Below are 25674 nucleotides of genomic sequence, written 5' to 3' on the forward strand. Positions count from 1 at the left end.
AAGTTGAGCAACCCGTCGAAAAGGATGCCGATGGATACGCTACTCAAATGCGAGGCCGTTCTAGAGAAAATGGATTTCAAAAAGGTAAATTATTCACAATTTCTGATTTCTAAACATCCCAGGTAGCACAGTCATGTCAATTTCATATCAATTTGATATGCTAATGTCATTTTGACATTCTTGCCTGAAAGTGTGACATGAAATTGATATGACATCTGTGTAATATTTTGGATATCACGTATTTGATGTAATAAAGATGTCCATTTTATGTGTAGAAAATCATACTTAATTACATCTCAAAAGTGATGTGAAATTGATGTTTGTTTTGGTATGAAAATGTAGATATCCAATTTTGAATGTATTATTGATGTACTAAATAACACAATTTGTCTTACATAATTTTGATATGACAATGACGGTTGTCGTTATTATATCTAATTAAAGATATCAATTTTCTTACATTATTTTGACATGGAATTGATATTTTATTTTATACATTCTTTCCTGTTTTAAATGCGATATGAAAAATATGTCGTAATTGTATCTTATTATAGTTATCAATTTTTGTTACATTATTTTGATATGTTTTTGGTATTGTTGTAAATATGATGTGAGTTTGTGTCTTAAATCCGATATTAAAGCTATTATTTGATGTAAACGCCACTGATGACTAATAAAAATGATTACGGAGAAAATATTATTTTAAAATTTGTATATTATTTCTCAGTTATCATAAATGTGTAAATTGTGTATACATTTATTAAAATCAATTACAGATTATGCAGAAGAGGGAAAAATGCAAGGCTTTCTTCGTAATTCAAACCAACACATTTAACAGCATTCTTAAAATCAATGAATTCCATACTAAAAGCAGGTTTATGTCCATCAGACTTGGGATCATCAGCAACAACAATTTTCAAAAGAGAAGCTTTAAGCGGAGAATCAAACAGATTTGAAAATTTTCCATGATTGTCTTTTAAACAATATTTGACGAAAGAAATGGACTGATCTGTCTTTGCAAGCAATTTAAAAACCCCGCATTTGTTGTTAATGACATAACAGTCGGACGAAGATTTTACATTAATGGAGCTGAAATTAAATTGGTATGGACCGTAGTGATGTTTCTGACAATCTGGGTTATAATTTCCAAAATTATCTATTTCGGATAACCGTTTTTTCAGTTGTGCTAATGGTCTTCTTGTACCCCGTAACATCTTCTTTAATCTACCAAGAAAATTTTCGAATGGGAATGCACTGAAGCAGTCTAGAGAACCCTTTAAAAAACGGCAGTCATCGGCCAAGTGATTGATGGAATGGACATTATAAATCAGTTGGCGACTTCCGTAAAGAACACCAAATTGAAATGAAAAGTATTTCAAACATTGTTTTGCATAGGTTATTTGTTCTTCTGTTGACGACGATGAACAAAGAATCCGGATGGCTGTATGGAAGTATAAAAAATGTTCGTACTGTTCTTCGGATAGAACACCTTTCAAAACTATCGGCCCGCTGTAAAGAAGGAATGTTCTGAACTCTACCACTTCCCAATCTTCTATTTCATCCAAACTTCGCCCTTTTCGCTGGAACTCCATAGGGAAACATTTGCTTTACGCAATTATATTGTTATTTATCGTAGTTTGGGCGATTGCAGAAAGACGGAAAACTCGATCTTTGGCCTGTTTGTTTGTTCGCTTAGTTTTTCTTGGTCTTCTGTTATTGGCTGATTTTTTTTCACCTCTCCACAGCAGCAGTAATTTTTTCATTACCCCTGAACATACTAGGTGCATGTAATCTAGCGGAAAACCTAATGAAATTTGCAAAAACAATAATGAGATAATATAAGCCATAATAACAAGGAATATGCACATAATCTTCACAGTCTTTCATTATCTTCATATCTTTATTAATCTTTCATTAATTTATTCTTTTATTAATTTTTCTTTTTTTGCGGCGTCCTCGTCTCGTATACAGTTAAAATAAAATAATATAGTTTAATTAGGATTTTTGTTTGATAAACATGTAACAAAGGCGATAAATATATTTTATTTAGGCTATACCGTTTATATACGTTAGAGAAATTGCCCTATTTATCAGTACTACTATTTATATCAATATTACACAAAATATTCATATTTCTATTACCAATATAATGATATATTACATAATAATTACCTTTTATCATGTCAATGTTAAGCTCCGTAAATGGGCTGGTTCCCTGATGATGTTTTTTATTTCTTTGGTGTCGAAATGACATATCATTTCTTAAGTCTGAATCTGTTGCTTGAAATGTCATTGAACCACCAATTTTTTCGCCTCTTTGAACGCAACGTTCACATCCGAAGAATGCTCCGTGTCCGACACATTTTTTAACGAAACTGCGGGCAGGTGCATCACACACAACCCACTGTAAATTAACACTAAAAGATCTTCCGTCAACGGTTACTTTATGTTTTTCTAATTCTTCATTTCTTCGATGAAGGGACACAAGAAGTCTTCCAAGCACGGTGGTTTTGAGGGGCCGTAATATATGCTTATAACGAAAGGTCTTGAGTCTTTTATATTAGTGATTCTGCCAAGTACAGGCCAAACATTTGTTTTTGAAGAGCGGTACAAAGGAGCACCATCAATGTTAATTACTAAATTTAGTTTGATTATGTTGAGATTCTCGACAAACACGACCTTCACCGAGTGACCGCCAGATGGCTCTAGTTGAACTCATTCTATGCTAAGAAGTGGAGGCAGGTCCCCGGCCTTCGGGTTGTAGCTTTTGTCTCTTCTCTACTATCTTTTGTTTTCGTCTGTTTCTCACCACGCTTCTGTGAATCGACACGAAGTGTTCGTTTTTGCTCTCTCTATCTACAGAATCATCTGATCGTTTTTCCTTTGATTAAGTGTGCTTCATTCCATCTTCAACACTGGTAATTATTGTAAGCTACTATCTAATAGTTTGTTCATGGCACATCATATATATATGTACGCATTGCTGCATTGTGGAAACGTTATCGTTTCACAACTCTGTCTTTTCTGATCATCACGTGTGGACGTTATCGTCACACGTTTATCGTAATCCTATGTACGTGTGTAAATGTGCCATGAACAGTTTATTGTATTTTGCCTGGTCTAACCAGAAGCTCCATTGTGGAATGATTCATTGCTTTACCCTGTGTTGAAATAATACAGAAGCCTCGTTAACAGTGACAAATCCTTGTATAATTTCAACAGATTACACCTACACCGACACCTTGTCTAATTTTCTTTACGATTCCAAGAATCAAACCAAAATGTTCGAAATTGCTGTCGCTTTTTTCTCTGGTGGTGCCAAGAAGCTAGCTTGTACTAGAAATCAGACGCTTAACAGACAGACGTAACATGACGTCTGTGAGATGTCCAAATTATCTGTCCACAGGATAGCTGAGGAAGACAAGGACTTTAAATTTTCATAATTTTAACTGCTAATATTAATTTAAACCTGTTGAACCATATACAGTTGAAATGTAATAGAGAGTGGTATAGTGGGAAGAGCATTGGAGTACCACTCTAAAGAACATGGTTTCGCGCCCATCGAGGAACGTTTCTTTTTTCTTTCTTTTTGCTTAAATTTAAGTCTCTTAAAGACGGCTGTAAGCCGTACCCATTTGGATGTCTTACAGCGCGACATTAGTATAGACATAGGCAATCCTATGGACGTCCGGTTAAGATATCTCACTCGGCTGAAAAGATGTGCGACGTATATCCTATGGATAGAGGCGTGCTACCAGGGATGCGTCAAACTGTTCTTGACTGAAATTCTTGCAACTTCTGATTTGAGGTGAAAATTCATTTTTTCGACATGATTGGCACTAAATGTCATAGATGAACAACTTCCATCACTGGAAATGTTTCCATATTCTTCGTTTCCGTCTTCTTCACTCACATCGACATTCTCATCGGAAGACGTATTATACTCCGAAAGCTGCGAAACACACATTCTTTCTTCTCCGATGAAAAATTCAACTTCATCAAAGTTTTCCTGTTCACCCACTGTGTTGTCATCACTGACATCGAAATTAGATATTACACTTGTTTGAAATTGACTTAATAAGTTCCTTTCTTCAGCGTTTCCACTCGCGTTTGCACTTTCACTTTCATTCTCATTTCCTTCTCTTTGTTTCTCTTCAATCTGACACTGTTTAATAGCGTTTGTAACATGCCTCTCAAAAGATCTCTTAGAAAGCATGGGATCCATGATGTTAAGGAGGTTTCAAACGGAAGTAAAATAGCGTAATACTAATCTGCACACTCACAATCACATCTCTAATGGCTCTGCTCACATAACATGGGGATGAATAATAGGCAACTGTGTACACAAATTATAAATATTATATCAGAACACATACTAATTTCACGTAAATACATATAAAAAACAGCATTTATTAATTTATCACACAAATTATAATAATTTCCAATTTTAGCCTTTTATTTTGTAATATTTTTGAACAATTAATTGGTAGATTAATCCAATTGGAACAATTTTCTTTTTAGTGTGAAATATGGCAACGTTCATCAACGTGACGCTTCAATATTCCGTCTGGCATACTCGCACGTTAAGAAAGTCGAAGCTAATACTACTGAGTTTTGTCAAAACCTATTTCAGAAAGCATAATACTGAATTAAAATGTCTCAATCTAAAATTACGAGGAAAGTTGTAGCTGGACGCCGTACTACAGCGGCCCAAAAAATTATGGACGACTCGAAGAACGACGAGGAGGAGAATGTCAGACAGTCACAACGACAAAGAAAAAGGAAAGTTCGTTTGGTAGAAGAAGATGTAGAAGTTCCTGTACAAAAAAAACCTCGTGTTACTAAAGTTAAAAAACCATCTACTGCTCCAACAGGTATTATTGGAAAAAGTATTTCATGAAACTGTAAATCGTTCGTTACCTCATTAACAACTTATAGTTTTACTACCTGCTTTATTACTATTAGCTGTAGGTGTCCTATAATTAGTTTTATTTTTTAAATTGTAATTTAGATATTTTTGAGGATGGGATAATTCCCGTGAAAAAAGTTGTGAGTGTTATTGGTGAACCACTTCACTCGAGTACTCAACACTTTCAACATGATGCACAACCGTTGAATTTTGAAAGTGATGAAGATGAAGAAAACAGCAACGAAAACAGCAATAAGATATCATCGTCACCTGATGGTCTGGATGAACATGATCAACAATCTGATGAGTCTGATTCATCCAATTTAGGTATTGACATATTAAATATGGTTGCTTATTGATATGTTGTATATATTTCTGTTTTATGTTTATTACAGAGGATTACATCCCTCAATCAAAAGGGAAGAAGAATTTCGTTCGTAGCGTGGTCGATTCTGTCTAGAAACGTCTGCTACAGGAGACGAACAAAAAAACCAGTCACAAACAAAAATTAATTAAAAATCAACCAGATGGAATTGGGGATAGAAATAAAAATTAGGTAATAGAGAAATGAATAAAGTATTCACTGTTAGGAAGAAAAGGAGGGAAATCAAAGTTATAGGTAAGAAAACAACTGTTTTAACGGGAAGAAGTTGGTTTTCCCATAAGACGCTGTAGGCGACACACACCAGCTTGGACACAAATGAGATTTTCGCATTTGCGGAGAATGCGCAACGCAGGATGTGTAACTGCTCCATTGTAAGTAATAAAATAAATCAAAGATACATTTTTATTTTTATTATTTTATTTTATTGAAATACACAGAAGACCAGATAAACACTGACTAGAAAAGTAATTGAAATGGACTCCAAACTGGACTATATTATCAAAGGTAATTATTTGCCAAATATTTCTAAACATATGTAGGAAGCCGGAGATATAGAACCGGTCAAAATAGGCCCCGACGAAATAGGCCCGGCAAATAGGACCGGACGAAATAGGACCCTACGAAATAGGCCCACTTTAAAAATATTTTTAAAGCGGTCCTATTTCTCCGTCAAAGTGGGCCTATTTCTCCCAATTATTTCTAAGTTCCATTAGATACTCTGAATTATTTTCATTAAAAAATTCAACCTACTCTACATGGGCGAGAAGGCGGAATATTCAACGACGGATCCGCCACCGTATATATTCATTGCCGTAGCTCAAAACACGATGAGTGAATTCACACATTGCCGTTTCGTTTTTCACATGTTAGGTAGCTGATTCCCGTCTTTATTTTTTTATGAACGTATTCCCCTTAATCTTAACTGTAAAAATCATTTGTTACAAACGTCGTTTTCACTTATTAACTATCGCTAATTTAAAAAAATGAACAAATTTCCGTGTTTTCTTCGCCATTTATTTGTTCCGTAGCTCAATCCCCCCTTCAGCGGCTCAGCCTTGAACGCGTCTCTCCCCTTCAGCGGCTCAGCCTTGAACGCGTCTCTCCCCTTCAGCGGCTCAGCCTTGAACGCGTCTCCCCCCTCTACCTATGCCAATGCCAGTACTCAGGTGAAGTAGGAAATGAACATGTTTGATGAAATAAATCTTACGGATTGATTTCAAACATATCCATGACAATTTTATGTTTTCTAAAGCAACAAACGCATATCACTTTTAAGTTTCTGTTTTTATGGGGCTGACGCGAGGTACTGCTCAAGCCGGCCAGAGCGGGGGAGGCTGCACGCACTCTGGGCCATACCATACACTACCATGTTTTCCGTTGTTCAAACATGACAATGGGTGGTCTAATGGTCAGCAACTCGGCGAATGATTCTAATGCGCCTGTGTTCGATTCTCGGCTAAGTCGGAATAGACTTATTTTTCAAAATATTTTTGGGAAATTAATAGCTCAACAGCATAAAGCGGTGTGGAACTACCCTGGTGAAATTGATCGTTTTTTTGTTTTTTTAATTGATGAAATGTACAGCACGAAAAGGAAATTTCTATTATAGTTGAATACCAAATGTGGTTTTGAAGATTTCCATCTATCGGTGATAGTGGCGTCACTAGCATGGTTCAATAGCGTCATGAAGATGGCGTCATCTGCTCATCGTCAACTTCAGCGTTTACAAATAGAAATCTTATAAAAAAATAAAAATAGCTTCAACATGTGTACATTTTATTTTTAATCATTTTAAAATTTGAATTGCAATTTTTGTTACATTTGATCTGTAAGAATTCGATTCTGAATCATTTTCATTTCAAATTGATTCACACGCTTAGCAGACGCCAACACATCAAGCGTCATCAATAGCGTGGTCTATGGTGCAATGCTATCACTGGAGTAAGGCGTTTACCTTCAATTCGGGTATGTTAGAGAATTCTATCATGTTATTTTCAATCTTTAGTTACTACTATTGCAATTATCAACTTGTGTGAATAGGTAGCGTCATGATTAGCCTACCCTGATGGCGTCATGATCGCTGCTTATTGCCTTTCAAATAGGTTTTCAGCATTCTGCTTACACCTTTGGCATAGAGTCACATATTTCACAATCCAACATCAATTGGTACCAACAGCAGCCCTTCTCTCCATCATCCAGAAGGATCTGAGATCAGTGTTGGAGATGTGTTTGACAATTTTAATATGATGAAATTTATCTACCACCAAATTTTTACTCTTTTATGGTTTTGTTTTTCAGGATGGTTTGGAACAACCCATGGAAAGCTTATCACTCATTGATGCTATGATGCCTGATGTTGTTGCAAGTCGTCAACAGCAAACGCAGAACAATCAGAAACCACAAGTGGTAAAGACAGAACCACCAAATTCCAATGGAGATGAACCCATGCATCGTAAGGTAGTCAATACTTTTCTTTGATCCCCTGAACTGCTTACTTATTTTCCCTTCAACTATTTAATGAAGGCTGGGAAGAGGAAACAGGAGTAGAGATACCTGCCAGCAAATCAACTGTACTTCGTGGCCATGAATCTGAAGTTTTCATCTGCGCCTGAACCCAACAACTGATTTATTGGCTTCTGGCTCTGGTGATAGTACTGCCAGAATTTGGAACATGAATGACAACTCGTCTTCACCAACTCAACTTGTTATTAGGTATTGCATTCAGAAGGGTGGAACTGAAGTTCCGAGCAACAAAGATGTCACCTCACTTGACTGGAATGTACGTTTTTTCTTATACCCTAAGTGCCAAATAGTTAGCTGTGTAATTGCGAGCCCGAAGGGCGAAGCTAATAATCGCATACGCAGAAAAAAAAAGCCATGTCACTTTGTCTGTCTGTGTGTATGTAACGCTCCATAGCTCGGGTGTTTTACGACAGATTTCGGACTTTTTGATCTAAAAAATTACACAAAAAATATGCGGTGCGACCAGAACAAAAATAATTTCATTTGCTTAATTAGTTCTCCCGTAATTAATGAAAAACTGCTAAAATAACAGCTTAATGACCAGTGACATCTGGCGGTGGCGACTACAACTTTTTTACTTTAGGTCAAAATAAATCACCACCAGATGTCCATAGCATCGCCGTGATGACGCAATCTGTAATGTCCCAACCATGACGCAACAATCAGAATTGCATTTAAGTTTGCAGTTATCAAACTAACTAAAGAGTGGTTATTTTTAAATTTCAAAATCACTGAACTTTATGTGTAAAAATACTAGTAAAAACTAAACGTAATTAACTTGCAAGGATATTGAACTGTGACAGAAAAATCCCGTTTTAAGACAAAAAAGTCTGTGAAGAAAAGTGTAACAGAATCACAACAGATTTCGGACTTTTTGGTCTTAAAAGAACAAAAATAATTTTATTTACTTTGATAATGGATCGAATTAAAAGACAAAAAATAGATTGTTGGTTATAGCGCTGGCATGACAATGAAGAGGGCCATGGTTGAAGTCTCATTAAAGATTTACATTTTTTAGAATAAAAATATTGTTTTGACCCATGCCCTTTGTTAACCATGACTCAGACAAATCAAAATTTCGCGATAGAAGTTTTTTCCAGAAAATTTCAGAGAAAAAACATAGAATTTACAGAAAAATTCTGAAAAATTAGGAAGGCATTTAGCAAAAAGTCCGACTTAATAATAGGCCCTGAATTTTTCATTTAAGACAGTTTTCAACTGGCTTACGTTTATCCCTTCGCGGCGAGCTGATAAGCTTGCTTTTCTATCTTATATTTGATTGAGCGAGATGACGACTTGTGTCGATCGATCGGGCAGTCCCGCTCAAACTGGTCGTCTGTCCTCTTCCATCCGATTCATGTAAGTACAATCGAAAGAATGGACCAATAACCGCCAATAACGCACTTTTCCTACTTCTTTTTATCTCGTTATCTCTCTGCATTTCTGCAATTCCATTATTCCCGTTATAATGGATATCTTAATATTATACACAAAGACATTTCCATCAGCCAATCCTTTGCGGGCGATATTTTTTCAAAACATAAAAAGGGCGGGTAGTTTGAATTTTTAAAAAGATTTTATTTCTTTTCTTTTTGTTACCCACCAACGCAGCCTTGTAGTTGTGTAGCCTTTATTCTTTTTTATTCGACCGTCGTGTTCCTCTTCTTCTTTTTCTTCTCGGACGTGTGAAATAATGAAGAAAAATAAAAAGTCCTTCGAGCCGAAAAGCATTTCTTCTTCCCAAATGCCGACGTCCATTTCAGTCTCTCGGCACCAGACACTATACCTATAGGGTCTCTAGATACATGTAGGCCTTGTTTAATATGCATAGCGGGTACATAAAGTATATATAGTGACTTTTCAATTTTTTGGCCCCCACCAAACTGCTGGCCGAAGAGAGAATAAAACAATGTGTACATATTTCTTGTTGGGGCTAGACATGTCGATCTTTGACCCAATTTTCATCTGGAAAACAAAACCAAATCATCGTCATTTCGGAAACGGGTTTAATATAATATGGACGGCGGCGTAAGAATATCACGTAATAATAACCACGGCTTCAATGAATAATAATATAGGCTGCTGCTGCTGCCGAGATAACCAGAATTTTCGGTTTGGCCAACTATCAAAAACATTCGAGTCGGGTGATGTAATCAAAAATAACAAAAAGGGCCCTGGCTCCTTAATGGACGTATTAGCAAGGCATGAATCATTCTCTCTAGATTCTCGCGCCGTGATATTTTTTCATTCAACGGTCGCGGGACTTTAGCCTATTTTTAAAAAAGCCCAACGGGGAAGCGAAGCAGAGCGGCAAAAAGGGCGTGAGCCACACTCACACACACACGCCAGTCCCGACCTTGACATAAAGGCGAAACCCGACCGTGATAATACGCGCGCGCCCAAGAGGAAAAAAAACAGTCGGGAATGAAGAAAAAAATTTTTAGGGGTAGTACCAAATTTGACCGCTAGATAGGGGGGAATTAGGCGCGCCATAGGGATCGAGCATCACTAAATAGCGGAACATTCGGCCGTTGAGGCCTCGCAGGAGATCGGGATCGATGGGTGTCAGCGAAGAGGTGAGACTCGCAATCATCTCCGTTAGACTGCACAAGTCGACGTGCTGGAATTGGCAGCTCAGTTCAGATAGCTGGTCTAAAACGGACTTTTCATCTGGGTTTTCACTTTGATTGCGGAAATTGTGGTAAATGCGGACAATCCAGCCCGGGTAGGACATCTCTGACGTCACTGAAATGTTTCTCAACAATTTGACCCATGTCGTCTGGTCGCGCCGTACTGGCTGCACCTGTCTAGGCATTGTGTCGAATTACAAGTGTTTTTTCGGAGTATTTTGTGTTTATTTGGTTCTGTCTTTGTCTTGGCTTGGGTCTAAATGTGGTGTGACAACATTGATGGATTTCTGTTCTGACTGGTTGCGTATTTGCCGACTTTTTCTACAATCTTTGTGTCGTGTGTATTTGCAATCTGTCACACGACGTGCAGCCATTGATGCCCGCGGCGCTATTGCGTAGCGAGCTTGTTGATCTGTGCTCATCCCCCCTTTCCAGCCTGCGGCTGCCCGCGGATGCCTATTATGTCATCAGTAGTCTCGGCATTGCCTCTAGGCGAACTCACAGAGGCTGTAGGAGTGGAAAGTCTGCACGGAGAGCGAGAGCAGCCAAGAGATTTCTTCCCGTTGGGTTAATCAATGCAAACTCGGCTAATAACAAAGTGCCTCTCATCGCTCACTTCATCCAATCTAATAATCTCGATATCCTTGTCATCACGGAAACGAAGTTTTCGGTGGCGGACGGTCCTGACGATGCTCGTGCTTTATGCCCAGAGGGTTTCTCAATAGTTCAAGTGTCTCGTGATAGTGTTAATCGTGGCGGTGGCGTTGCGGTGCTCTATCGTGATTCTATTGTGGCTACCGACAAACACCAATGCGTACCACAAAGTCACCCTACTACGTTTGAGTATATGTCGCTGGCACTGACAGTCAACTCTGTTGTTGTTCGTCTAGTGGTTGTTTATCGCCCACCAAAGTCGAGTTTGCCATGTTTCATACAAGAATTTGCCGAGTACCTTGAACTTTTGTCTGCGTCGACGGGTAAACTACTGATAATGGGCGATTTTAACATTCATGTCGATCGGCCTGATTCGCCGGCGGTAGCTAAGTTTTTATCAACGCTGGTGAGTTTTGGTCTGACTCAGCATATTGTTGATGCCACACACATTGATGGTCATACTTTGGATCTAGTGATCACTCGGTCGTCCGATGATTTTATCTATGATTCTTTTGTGTCTGACTTAATCAGTGATCATTTCGCCGTCATTTCTGTGGTGAGAGCTCATAAACCGCTCTTATTGAAGAAAAAAATCTCGTATCGGTGTTTTTCTGTGGTTGACGCTGATGAACTGGCGAGTGATATTTCTCGGTCTCCTCTTGTTTGCAATCCTGCATCGACAATCGACGGGCTTCTTCTGCAGTATAATGCTGCAGTGACTGCTGGTCTCGATAGGCTTGCCCCTATGAAGACTAAGATGTGCATTGTACGACCATCCAGTCCGTGGTTTAGTGGTGAAATCTCTGCCGCAAGGCGTCGGTGTCGGAAGCTGGAACGGGTTTGGCGAAGACGGCGATTGACGACCGATAAAGACATCCTCCTCCACCATATTCGTCAATTGAGAAAATTGATGAACGACACGAAGGCCTCGTTCTTCAAATCGAAGATTGATGAAATGGGTAACGACAGGCGTGGCTTATTCCAGCTGCTGGACCGATGTCTATCGAGAGACAAAGTGTCGAAGCTTCCCGTGCATGCTGATCCGGCCACCCTGGCTGACCGGTTTGGACGATACTTCGATGAGAAAATTGTCAAAATTCGTGCAAACTTGGATGCCAAGAATGTCCCTTCAGCCGACTCGTCTTCATCCGCCCCGAATTCTTTCTTATCCGTGTTTGAGCTGGTTTTACCCGCCGAGATTTGTGAAATTGTTGACAAATGTCCGGCCAAGTCTTCCTTTGTCGATCCCGTTCCCACCAATATTCTGAAGAAGATTATTCATGTTCTTGCTAAACCTTTTGCTAGCCTTATCAATCTCTCATTGTCTAGTGGTGTCTTCCCTGACTCAATGAAACTTGCCTCGATTACTCCACTGCTGAAGAAAGCTTCTTGAACCCGGAGGAGCTTTCTAATTTTCGTCCTGTTTCTGGTCTCTCATTTTTGTCTAAACTTCTTGAGCGAGTTGTGCTCAGAAGGTTAACATCTCATATGTTATCGCTCGACTTGATGGTGCCAGTTCAATCGGCATATCGGGCTAACCACTCAACTGAGACAGCTCTACTGCGAGTTATGAACGATCTTCTGCTGGCGGTCGACGAAGGGGATGGTGCAGCATTGGTGCTTTTGGATTTAAGTGCGGCGTTCGACACCATCGATCATTCTGTGCTACTGAGCTGCTTAGAGTGCCGTTTTGGGCTCAATGGTGTGGTTCTTGATTGGTTTCGCTCTTACCTCTCTAATCGGAAGCAGTCAGTCCGCATCAGTGGGAAGTCTTCAACACCATCGCCTTTACTATTCGGCGTCCCACAAGGATCAGTTCTTGGCCCAGTTTTATTCACTATGTATCTCAGCCCACTTGATGACATTGTCTCCCTGTTTGAGGTGCTGCGCCATTACTTTGCGGATGACACCCAACTTTACAAAAGATTTCGGATCTTGGCCGACGGTTCTGCTCAGCGTGCCGCTTTTTCCTGCCTGTCTGACTGTGTTAAGTCCACAAATTCATGGATGGTTAAAAACAAACTCCAGCTGAACGCCGGTAAGACGGACGTACTGATTGCTTCCTCTGCCCGCTCCAGAAAATTCAAACCGGTATCGTCGCCCCTGGACATCTGTGATGAGCCGATCACTCCCTCTATGTTTGTGAAAAACTTGGGCGTGATTGTCGACTCCCATTTAAACATGGAGCGCCAGGTAAACACTGCTTGCCGAAATGCGTACTATTATCTTCGTCGCATTTCGCGCATTCGAAAATTTCTGGATGCAGCCGCCTGTAACCAGCTTGTTTGTGCCCTCGTCATCCCGCATCTTGATTACGGAAACTCCCTCTTCTATGGCCTTCCGGATTACCTTCTTGACAAACTACAACTAGTGCAGAATGCTGCTGTCCGTCTGGTAACTCAGACTAAGAAGCGTGAGCACATTACGTGCAAGCGGAAAAGTCTTCATTGGCTCCCTATTCGTCAGCGTGTGATGTACAAAATTGCTGTCTTGGCCTATCAATGTGTTAATGGTATTGCCCCATCGTATCTATGTAAACTTGTATCCCCAAGGTCTGTTAATCGTCGCCTCAGGAATTATAGTGAGATCTCACGTGATTTGGGGGTTCCGGTGAAGCTACCGGGAGCGTACGGGTCTCGTAGTTTCACTTATGCAGCGCCCCAGATTTGGAACAGCCTCCCCAACGACCTAAAAATGTCTCCCTCCATCGAGAACTTCCGAGCCGGCCTGAAGACCCATCTATTTAAACTCGCTTACCCCGACTGATGATTGTAATCCCTGCCCTTGATCAGCGCTTTTGAGCATAATTGATTGGAAAAAGCGCTTTATAAATACAAATTATTATTATTATTATTATTATTATTATTGACGAAACGATCTGACACGGAAACGTTTTCCTTCTGATGGCCAGTGCCGAACGTGCTGAACAAGGAATAACTGATGACTTTCTGGTGGGCTCCGCGTGCCGATGAATCCGCACTGCACCACCGGAATGACCCGGGTGTCGTCAGCACTGTCGAAGTTGTTGTATTATTGTCAACAGCATTGAACGTCCGGTTGCAATTGCTCTGTGACGTGATTTTCTCTGTCGTTGTTTGCTGGATCACTTCCGTCACTGCATCGATGACAGTTGACGGCTGAACGGTTTCAGTGTTAATTGAATTCACAGCAGATGACACCGCATTCTGAGGTGGTGATAGTCCAACAAATTGCCAAAAGAAAATAAAAAAAGCCAACGCGAAAAGGACAAATCCTAAAAATAAATTTCGGGCGTTGAACTTGGCCGGTTGGATCATTTTCTATTGCTGCCCAGCGGCGTTGTCACCCGCAACTGCTGTGGTATGATCCGACGTACCACCAAATTGAAACTTGTTGTTCTCTCTCGTTCACCGCGATAAGAACAAAAGACAACACGTTATAGCTTTCCCTATTGCGTTGCAAGTGCTCTTATTCCTGTAGTAGTATCTATATTCCCTTATCAGGATTTAGAAATGTCTAATAACTAGGATCAATGTTCTCTCTGTTTTACGTATCGCAAAAGACCATGGGGAATTGTAAATGTCTCAATACACCTATGGATTCCTAGAATTTTTAATAGTGGACCTTCAACATTCAAATTGAATTCCTTTTTTCGGTGATTATAGTTAACGAGGGCCGTGGTTTTATTTTTATTCGAACTCACGCTAACGAAACGAAACAACTAACGCCAAAAGCTGCTTGTAAATTTTATTTGCTATTTCATTAAAAAATTGAATTATTTTTAGGATTGCGTCAATGAGTACACAACAACACCGCACATATGCGGACCCGCGGTCAACCTCAATAAAAAACTTGTATTTTTAAACGTTGATTTCCTTCCCAAAAGAATTTCCCTCCTTATCTCATCCACAGTCGGTCTGAAATCGCCTAAAGGATTAAACAAACTCAATAAGTTATTACGTGAACCGTTCTGTCATCCGCCTTTTTTTTAAGGAAATCTCATTTCAGTACATCACACAGCATAGCCCAAGGCGTCTAAGGTATTTGATAATAATATTTTATTTTGGGTTACTACATCAGGCATATGGCCTTCAGACAAGAGGCAGACCCACAAAATGACAGCATAAATCAGATGGACCGTGTGGGTTGCATAACTTTTCGTTTTCATGCACAACACCCAAATCGACCGAAATACGCCATTTTCAGTATAATTCTAATGACGACTCGATTTTCTGTTTCATCACACGTCATCTCAATTCTCAAACACATTGAAAAAAAGTCTCGACTTGTTACGTAACTAATAAAATTCGTCAGGGAATAAATGTACTAACGCGCATGTATATTGATCACAGCCAAAGCCTCACGGCCATCATGTCGTCCGACTCCCATAGGATTCGCTTCCCAAATACAAAATGGGACGTCTGTCTACGTGGAACCAACTCCCGGATGAGTTTTCTGTTGGCCGTTTCTGTTTATTTCTCAGTCTGATTTCAACAATAACAGACAACGTTCTGAACATATTTCAGTGCGGATCAAATGGTGCTCCAGTGTCAACATTTTTACTTTTTGGGCGTTTTGCTGTTTGGTCTTTCGCTGACGATGGTGATGACATTCCGCTCGACCAACATCAACTCGATCAGCGTCGTCGTCGATTCAGGACAAAATCAAACTTCAAATCAAAATCAAACAACAACATCACAACCCAATAAACAATTGGTCGAAGAACAAGTGAGTTATCCTTGGATTGGCGATCCGACATGCCAACATTTTCCCGTTCAGGTATGAAAAATTCCTGGAATCCTATTTTTTGATTAAGTATTTAATTTGTGTTGTTGATAGTTTGCCAAGAATAAAACCCGTCCGAAATGGGCGTTGACTTCTTTTCCCGGAAGCGGAGTGACGTGGACTCGTCAGCTCATTGAAGGTGCAACGGGGTGAGTAGTATACATCTTTAAATAAATAATATCTATTTCAATTTAATTAATAATTAATTTTTTTTAAATTGTAATTCAAAGAATAAACACGGGGACCGTCTACGGCAGTGTTGGAACTACCGCGGTGACTTAATACCGCGGTATTACTGCGGTACTGCGGTACTACCGCCAGCTTCTACCGCGGTCTTACTTTTTTTTAGTACCGCACCGCAGTAACGCGGCAGAAACTTTCAGCTTGCGGTAGCGGTAGTTTTTTCTTAAAAATCGCCATCTAGCGGCCAAGATTCGAAGCTTTTAGGTGGCGTTTTTTACAGACGATCTAGTTTTCTTCGTCACTCCAGTCACTCACAGACAGGATGTCAGTTAGACTGATTGTGAATTTTCAAATTAGCTCTGTCGTGTCGTGTCTGACTTCACTTGGAAAATGAGAAGGTAAGATTGATTTTACAAATAAGAAATAACTGATTGATAAGTAAAAATGATGCCAACTTTGAGAAAATGTTCTTTCTTAAAGTAAATAGCAAATTGTAGAGTAGAACGTAATAATAAAAGGATTCAGGCATTTATTTTTTTTCATGTAACGCAAATTGTACCGCTACCGCGGTAATACCGCGGTACTTTTACCGCTACCGTTACCGCTACCGCATTTTAAAAAAAAAATTACCGCAGTACCGCCAACACTGGTCTACGGGCCAGGCGAACCCAACATTTTAGAAGGTAGGATTTTTCCTTTATAATAAAATCGGAATGTATAGAATCGACTAATAATAATTTGTAAATGTGAAAGGAAATCATCGTGGCAACCAAGCAGACACAGATTGTGGTTGCACGATCCTGATTAAAGATCACGGATACCCGGAGACTTATCCATTCGTGGGAACGGCGGGACCGTACGAAAACCGTGGAATCCTCCTCATCCGGAATCCATTCGACGCTTTGTTCACCTTTGTCCACTTCCTGTGGAGTGGCAACGATCAAAAAGGAACAGTTTCGCCAGATCTTTTGACTGGTCCAGAGTGGGAGGATCACTTTCAATACGTGTCCAAAGAATGGGCGGAGCATGCGATCCGCTGGATACATAACATCCGAAACGGGACCGTCATCTTCTACGAACTGCTCCTGCAAGACACCGACAGGCCGAACTGAATCGGCTTTTACGGGCCGTCAACTTGACCGATCCTGTCGATCCTGAGCGGATGCGCTGCACCCTTAAACATAAGAAACGGACTGACCGCAAGCGTTCCGTGAAACCCAGGTAATATACTCCATTAACTTGATCATTTTAATTTGAGACGGAAAAAGTCTTATTGATTTTCACGTATAAGGATCCCGCTTACTCCTGCGCAATACTCCAAGATGCTGGGGTCCATCAAAAGAGTCCAGGATAGTCTCTGCCAAAAGAGATGGCCGCTGCTACCCCTTCATCTCTACAACCTGCACAATGGCGAGTCACTGGGCGTCTAAAAATTTGAAACACTTTTTCTTGGTTTAATTTATTTCATTTCACACAAAGTTAATAATTCAAATACACGATTAGAAAACTACCGAAAGAATGTGCGTTAGCAAATTTATAATAAGCGAACATTCCACACATCCGCCCAGCATGCGAATAATCAAAATCCAATCTCGACATATTAATTAATTAGATGAAATAAAGAATTGACGAAATTTCGGCAATTCAAAGTTTCGACTCGCTGCGAGGAACGGAAGAGCCGTAACGGCGTTTGATGGGCTTGCTGTTGCCGGTCGTGCGGATGGCGGATCGGAATTCGCGCAGCATTCCCTTCCAGAAGCTTCCGCCTTGCTCGTTCACGACTTGACGAGCCTCCCAGGCGAATTCGCACAAACTGATGAAGGCGGCAATCAGGAGGCCGCCCACCAGGACCACAAAGACTCCGCCGACGTTGGCCAATCCCAGTTCGCTGGCCGCCGAGCTCCCGCCACCTTCGTCCTTTTTTATTATTCCAATTTGTCATTTGATTAAATTGACAACATCATTTGAATTGTATAATTAAGACTCACTTTGCAAGCCCCGCCTCCTCGTTTTTCCTTCCACCATCGACTCTTGAGGATCAGGAGCCGATTGGTTTCCTGGAGTTTGAGGATGGCCTGACTGATGGCCGCCCTGTACGGCGATCCTATTACATCCGTTGGAATAGGCAAATTAGGATGATGTCATGTTATAAGATTGGGTAATGTCTATAGACCTGTTTTCATGGCTATTCCGTAGCCTTTGGAGTCGATCATGCCGCCGACTTGGGTCAAATCGCAGATCCTCTCTGTGAAGAATTCGATGGTCGACGATTCCATCAGGAAAGCGTAGAGACCCTTGGAGTTCTGCACGCGTTTGACGCCTTCCATGTTGTCCTTGGTGAACGGGCCGGGATTGCTGGGCGTCGACGAGCGATTGATGGCTTCCATAAACTGCCACATGCGCTGGTAGTTGGCGATTTTGGCGGCCTTTTTTTAAAAAAATGTATTAAAATCGATTGGCCTTGTTATCTAATAATTAATAAATAAAAGGATGACCCTGAAGAAGGCTCCGGTTGTTCCGGATCCGACCAGTCCGTATTTGATTTTCGTCTGTTTGGCCAAATCGTCGACGGACGAGATGGGCGACTCGACCCGTTCGATGGTGAGAAAAGCGGCCAAGTTGGCCGTGTACGAAGAAATGATGATCATGGTAAAGAACCACCAAATGCCGGCCACCATTCGAGTCGATGTGGCTCTTTAAAAATTACAAAAATTCAATCAATAGGATAAACATGGATCTGATTAATTTTAAAATGACTTGATTACTTTGGGGCTAAATCGCAGCCTTGCTGCATGAGCGAGCCGATGGTGAACCAGGTGCTGTTGAGGAAATTGAAATTGTTCTCCAATTCCTTTGGATTGGGATCGCACGGGTGAGGATTGACCCACTCGAGTGGCGTCAGCCTAATGTCGAGCCGAAGGAATGAAATCTATGCCATCACTATACTATCAAATGTTGATTTATTATTACCTGGCCAGAATGAACAGCGACAGGGAAATGCCGACGTAAGCGGCGCACATGTAAATCCAGACCTCGACGGAGAACGGTGACATGAAAGAGAACAAACTGGGCGGCTGCTTCTGCGGCTTCTTGTACAAAATGCTGATGCCTGTCGTTACGATTGAATTAGATGTCTGATTTTGGAATTCAATTTGAGAATATGATATTACCGGTATCCATAAAGGGCAGGGAAAAGTCGACGGCCTGCTCCCGGTCGTAGGTGATGCTCAAATCGGCGATGCCCAAATCCGCTTTCTATATAGACAATCGGAATATTGTAACCATCAAATCAGCAATCAAGGAGGTGCCTTATTATTTGCGAGCCCGAAGGGCGAAGCTAATAATCGCATACGCAGAAAAAAAAATACCATGTCACTTTGTCTGTGTGTATTTAACGCTCCATAGCTCGTGTGTTTTACGACAGATTTCGGACTTTTTGGTCTTAAAAATTAGACAACAAATATGCGGTGCGACTAGAACAAAAATAATTTCATTTACTTAATTAGTTCTCCCGTAATTAATGAAAAATTGCTAAAATAATTGTTTTACGACTAGTGACATCTGGCGGTGGCGACTACAACTTTTTCATTTTAGGTCAAAATAAATCACCACCAGATGTCCATAGCATCGCCGTGATGACGCAATCTGTAATGTCCCAACCATGACGCAACAACCAGATTTGCATTTATGTTTTACAGTTATTTGACTAAAAGATGGTTATTTTTAAATTCAATTATTGAACTTTGTGTGTAAAAATTGGAAAATGTGAGTTGAGCAAACTAAACGTAAATAACTTGCAAGGATATTGAACTGTGACAGAAAAATCCCGTTTTAATACCAAAAAGTCTGTGAAGAAAAGTGTTAATTTTGAATAAGTTCGACTAAACAATAGGTCCTGAATTTGTCATTTAAGACAGTTTTCAACTGGCTTACGACTATCCCTTCGCGGCGAGCTGATAAGCTTGCTTTTCTATCTTATTATTAGTAATCTATAGTAGCAATTGGAAATTGATTGAGACTTGAATATTTTTCAAAGAAAAAGAAAAAGAACCTCATCCTGTAATTCGCGGATGACTCCGTTCCATTCTCCCGTTTCCGGATTGAGTGATCCGTAGTTGGAATCGGCCACGATCTGCAGCGTGTACTTGAACCCCAAGAGTTTCGACACTTCGTCGATGACGTCCACCACGAATCCCTCGAACCGGTCGTTGCCCGCCAACATCTTGGACGATTCTTTCAACATGAAATAAGGGTCGCTCTGTAATGATATAATAGACGAGGTCAATATCAAATTTCAATCATCCGGTGGTAGATCATCATTCGATTAGCCCCGTACCAGTTTGGACGAAACAATCAGCGTTTTATTGACGAGACTATCGGCCAAAAGGGGCGTGGCCTCCGTCGTGGTGGGCCGGGTGATGTTGGCGCCGTCGATGGGATTCCACGAGCTGACGGACGTCAATCCTTCCGGCGTCAATTCCAAAATGTTCAGATGAAAGAAGGTCCGATAGCCTTGCGTGTCAAATTTGATGAAGCCCGTCAGACCTTCCATTTCCACCTGCCATGGACATGATTTATAGAGTCTTGTTTTATTTTATTCAGTTATTTATTACACTTTTTAATATTACCAGGGTCATGTAATTGATGAGACTGTTGCCGTGAATCCAAGTGTCGGTGCCGTCGCAATTCAACGGTTTGACACGAACGTCCTGACTGCGATCCAATTCGCCCAGCGCTTTGGCGATCATGTGCACCGCATCGTAAGTCAACGCCGTTTCCGTCTAATTCATAAATGGATGATTAGGAAATTTAGACGTTTCCTCCAATTCAATCTATACAGTACGGTAAAAGTAGTTGCGTTTGGGTTCATGACAGCGGGATTGTAATAGCGACTGGTACTGCTGTACGCCTTCGTCAAATTAGCGGCTTTGATCTTGTTGAGATCGACCAATCGCAGTCCGGTGATGTTAGTACCGCTGTACTTGTAATCCTCCAAGTCCAGTGTGTGCAGATCCTGTTATTCATTCATGTCATGAGATTCATCTTGATTAAGTTACCGGGGTGATTGAATAAAAATACCAAAGATGTGATGAAGAAGGAATAGGAAGATGTGATCAGACCGACTTGCTGGGCCTGTTTCAAAACGACGGCCAAGGTTTCGGCCGAACAGTCCAGCACAATTTGTCGTTCTCCTTTGCCATCGATTTCTTTCAAAAGTGGCCTGTTTCCATCACGTCCAGATTTAATTCCTTATCATTATACGTTGAAAGCATTATTTTAAATAGAGGACTTACCGGTAATTATCCGTTTGAGGCAATTTCCGCACGTTGATTTTGTAGCCGGAAGTGGTTGAGACTTTGAGCAAGTGCTGGAGTCTCACCATGGCTTCCTCCTCCTCGTAGAGAATGGTGAAGGCGGTCCATTCCCAGGTGCGGATGACGTCCACGTACGCCTGCCCTAAAGCCGTTGGGTGCGGATGCAAATTGATGGCGTAGTGGGTCCGGCGGAGTCTCGATTGACAGCCCGTGTTGACGTGTGGAATTTCCAAGGCATCGCAAATGGACTGGATGTGAGACGAAGTCGACGACGACGATGGGCCAAGAACAGCCGCCAATCCGTTGCGGAGCATTTGACACACTGCAAGAAATTTGGGATCAAAATTTAAATTTGAATAACACAATCAAATAAACATAATCGTGTTAAGATTGGTACCTCTTCTCGAGGCGAAATGGGAATCGTTGGGCGGTAGACGTTCACTTAAAGAAACCAAATTCGATTTGGGTAGAAATCGGCCATTTTCGTTGATGCGATCCAGTGCCTGCCGGAAGGCGGATTCTGGCATAGGATCGGAGCTATCAAACAATCCTCCTGATTTGGGACATTATAGTCAATTTAATTGGAATTTGTTGTAGACTCTAAACATTTGTCGACTCACCAATTCGAATCACTTCCGGCAGAGCCAATGTCGTTTTAGATGCCAATGTCAATATTATGATGGCGACAAGTAAACACGAATGAATAGAAGACGCCATTGTTGTCGAGAGGATTGAGCATTTGCAAGCACGGCGTTGAGTCAAGGCGTGTAGAGTGAACGGACTAGACAAGAAGACGCGCGGCAGGCGCAACCGTGTGGATGAATGCAAAGTTCTAAACTAATTTAAGACTTTTGGGAGAGCTCCTCTTCCTTAGCGCTTAACTCCCCCCACCACCGCCAAATTCTAATAATAAAACTGGGCCTCACAGTCTCATCACAGCTCTGTGACTTTTTCTTTCATGAATTTCAATGGGCGGGCCCATTCCTTATTGACGTGTACGCTCTGATTCTTTTGCTGTTCATTTTTAATACTATGTGATAATAATTAAGCTTCAACTGGAGTAATATAGGTACGGGACGAATCTCCCTGTATGTTCGTTATGGTCCGCTCGTCCAAACTTTTGTTGACCAGCTCTGTTCCCACTTCAATCGAATCAAAGTGAAGCGTTGGCCAGTCAAAGAGCCCTTTCATCGCTTACCGGGAAACGAGCCTTTTCTTTAAAGACAAGGAATTGTCTTGGTTCGTGGGATCCTTTCATCAAGAGTGGTGCCAGCTGAAAACTCACGTAATAACTTCTTTAGAAGAAGTTGGTGAAAGCAATTGCGAAATCAGTTAAAATTATCGTAATTCATATTTGTTGGTGAATTTGGCAGCCAGTGTCGAGATAAAAACAGAGAAACTGTTTGATTTATTGAGCCACTAACCCACCGAAGCCTTTTCTATCAACCACAAGAATTAATTGATAGCCAATCGATGGGAATTAAAAATTCGGATATGTTATTTTATTTTATTTGGGTTGGGTTTAAGTTTAATATGAGTTTTCGAAATGACCGCCACAATGACTCAAAGACTCATGTTATGGTGGTGCCCCCTGCTGCGCAAATGAGTAAACCTTTACGTCTACGACAAGTTTGTTTGAGTTTGAGTCTGCAAGTTGAGCAATCGTCGTTTTCAGCAAACACATAAATAATGGCTTCAGATGATTGGAAAAGTCCCGGATTTCGTCAAAATGTTGCTGCCAGAATGTAAAGATATTGTTTAAAAACCGAAAAATAGAAATACATCTTCTATTTGGTAATAACGTGTTTTTTTTTTCTTCTGCAGTGAAGAAGCCATTCGGCAATCTGGGAATCCCACGACAAAGACAGCGAGTGAAATGGAAACTCACTTTTTCCAGAGGGCCAATAACAAAGTAAATATTTTAATCTGTCACAAGTGTGAGTCACTAAATTGTAAAACAATGATAACGTTTTCCCCTTGTAGGAAGATTATCTGAATTATCTTGCTCGTCTGCTGATACACATAAAAGAATTGAGTAAGACTACAGTTTTTAGCATAGAATAAAAAAATTAATTTACAGGTTGATTCTTTCAAGGTGCAAAGGCTCGAGCTCAAGGTGGTACTGGAGTTGGAGTAGCTGGACCCCAGGGCAATGTCCAACCGAACAATCCTCAACAGCAAGGTGTGTGATTTGTAACTGAATGTTGAAAACAATTTGTAACAATTATTTAAAAAAATAGGCAATATCTCACAACCTCAGATGATGAATCACATGAATGTGAGACCACAAATGATGCAGAACATGGGTGGAATGGATCAACAGCAGCAAATGAATCAAATGGCCCCCAATCAGCAGCAGCAGATGAATCAAATGGCCCCAAATCAACAGCAGCAGCAAATGAATCAGCAACAGCACCAACAAATGAATCAGATGGCCATGAATCAACAACAGCTAAACCAACAACAGCAAATGAACCAACAACAAATGAACCAGCAGCAAATGAATCAAATGGGTGTCAACCAGCAGCAACAACAATTGAATCAACAACAGCAGATGAACCAGTTCAATCCCAACAACAACCCCAACATGAACATTGGCAATCCTTTGATGCAGCAACTGGGTGCCCCCAACCAACAGCAACAACAACAACCCCAAGGAAATGTGGTAAACAACCCAAGTTCGGCCCTCATCAGCCAGTTGAATCAGAATCAACAGCAACAAGCTATGGGTCCAATGGGTGGTGGAATGCCCCGGCCTAGATTTGCTGGTCCTACTGGCGTTACGGCTACGGCCAAAATGACCCCTCAGCAGCAACAACAGGTCCAGGCTCAGGCTCAACAACAGCAACAAATTCTCAACCAGCAGATGTTGATACAGCAGCAACGGAAGCAACAGGCCGAAATGATTCAAAATCCAACGACGCCACAACAGTTTGTTGGCGGCCCTGGAGTGCCGTCCCCTGCTCAACAACAACAGCAGTCAATGCAGCAGCAACAACAGCAGCAACAGCCCATGTCATCGGGTATGACCAGTCACATGAGTGCCCCATCTCCGGCCTATGTCCATTCACCTGGTAACGTCCAGTTGGTCTCCTCACCGGCTGCAGCAGCCCGAATGGGCGGCCAACAACAACAGCAACAACAAAGAAGTTTAAGCAGTTTGTTACCTCCACCATCGCCAAACATGATGAATGTTCCGACTCCAGGAGGCGGAGGCATGTTGCACACTCCCCAAGGTGCCGGAATGGGTGGAATGGGAATGACTGGAGCGGGAGGTGGAATGATGGGCTCCGGTGGAGGTGGAACCGAGGAGCAAATGTATTTGGAGAAGGTGAGACAGTTGAGTCGTTTCATCGAGCCGCTGACGTGCCTCATCGGCCGTATCGGCGATGTGGATTCCGAGAAGTTGAGCAAAATGAAAATCATGCTGGATATCCTCTCCAACCCGTCGAAAAGGATGCCGATGGATACGCTACTGAAATGCGAGGCCGTTCTAGAGAAAATGGATTTCAAAAAGGTAAATTATTCACAATTTCTGATTTCTAAACATATTTTTAAAATCCTTTTTTTCGTAGAGTGAATCCGGAAGTGTGGCACCTCCTTCGGTGGCTTCCGTACCAAGTTTGGGTGTGGCCGTACCAGTGAGTAAGTAATTTTAATAAATATTATTTTAATTAAACGTTAACTCGATCATTTTAACTTTCCAAATCTCTCAATTAACTACAAATAACGATTCCACCACCAAAGACAATCCACCTGCTGCCACTCCGCTTCTCTCGCTGTTGGACGCGATTGCCAACCAGGTATAGACTCGAAATGCACTCGCATGTACAACTCAATTAAAGATGAATTTTATTTCTTAATAGGCTCGATCCCCCTACATCAATCATACCCTCCAGCGAACATTCGCTCCTGCTGTCAATTCCTTAATAGGTTGCGACATCGCAGCGCCGGCGGCGCCCAAGAAACGCCTTGATTCCGCCGACGATGACAAGGCTGATGAATTGATGTACACGATCGAGAGAGAAGTGGCCAATCTCTACCCTCGTTTCAAGGTCTGCCCCCAAGAATTTCGACAGTAGCAATACAATTGCACCATTGTGACTGGATTGCTATTATTAACCACTTGCAGGTTGATTTGGACCAATTGCATTTGTTTGGCTCGCAAGATTTACACCTGATTTGTCGACTGGAAGACAAGTATTTGCCTTCGGTTCCATCTCTGCGCATAGTTGTGCCTCGTGACTACCCCAGAACGGCTCCTTTTTGCGACAGTCGCCAACCCGACTACGGTAACCGTGAAGAAGTTGT

General features: G+C 41.2%; 2 protein-coding genes and 1 long non-coding RNA gene across 4 annotated transcripts in view; 2 read left to right on the forward strand and 1 right to left on the reverse strand.

Moving 5' to 3' along the window:
• The window catches only part of LOC124315165 (mediator of RNA polymerase II transcription subunit 15-like), a 28422-nt gene that overhangs the window by 2398 nt on the left and 350 nt on the right, over nt 1-25674 (forward strand). The window contains exons 1-9 of one of the 2 annotated variants that reach the window (XM_046780633.1): nt 22988-23108; nt 23188-23275; nt 23347-23398; nt 23459-23545; nt 23604-24880; nt 24939-25008; nt 25111-25166; nt 25230-25418; nt 25496-25655. In XM_046780633.1, coding sequence (XP_046636589.1) covers nt 23053-23108; nt 23188-23275; nt 23347-23398; nt 23459-23545; nt 23604-24880; nt 24939-25008; nt 25111-25166; nt 25230-25418; nt 25496-25655 — 2035 coding nt within the window. In that variant the 5' untranslated portion in view covers nt 22988-23052. Of the gene's footprint in view, nt 1-22987; nt 23109-23187; nt 23276-23346; nt 23399-23458; nt 23546-23603; nt 24881-24938; nt 25009-25110; nt 25167-25229; nt 25419-25495; nt 25656-25674 lie in introns of those variants that run through there. The other variant, XM_046780634.1, reaches the window with a different exon arrangement.
• Nucleotides 7354-7946, forward strand: LOC124315721. Its single transcript, XR_006911599.1, has 3 exons — nt 7354-7519; nt 7593-7751; nt 7818-7946. It is a non-coding gene; the product is annotated as an uncharacterized LOC124315721 (long non-coding RNA).
• Nucleotides 17477-22258, reverse strand: LOC124315145 (glutamate receptor ionotropic, kainate 2-like). Its single transcript, XM_046780604.1, has 15 exons — nt 21984-22258; nt 21761-21916; nt 21343-21685; nt 21128-21269; nt 20892-21062; nt 20677-20829; nt 20385-20606; nt 20100-20306; nt 19219-19303; nt 19019-19157; nt 18814-18951; nt 18544-18742; nt 18222-18474; nt 18037-18152; nt 17477-17965 (listed from the first exon to the last, which is right to left on the reverse strand). Exons 1-15 carry the CDS (start codon nt 22078-22080, stop codon nt 17693-17695), a joined length of 2694 nt encoding a protein of 897 aa, XP_046636560.1. The 5' UTR covers nt 22081-22258; the 3' UTR covers nt 17477-17692.

Source organism: Daphnia pulicaria, chromosome 11 (genome assembly GCF_021234035.1).
Source record: "Daphnia pulicaria isolate SC F1-1A chromosome 11, SC_F0-13Bv2, whole genome shotgun sequence".
NCBI lineage: Eukaryota > Metazoa > Arthropoda > Branchiopoda > Diplostraca > Daphniidae > Daphnia > Daphnia pulicaria.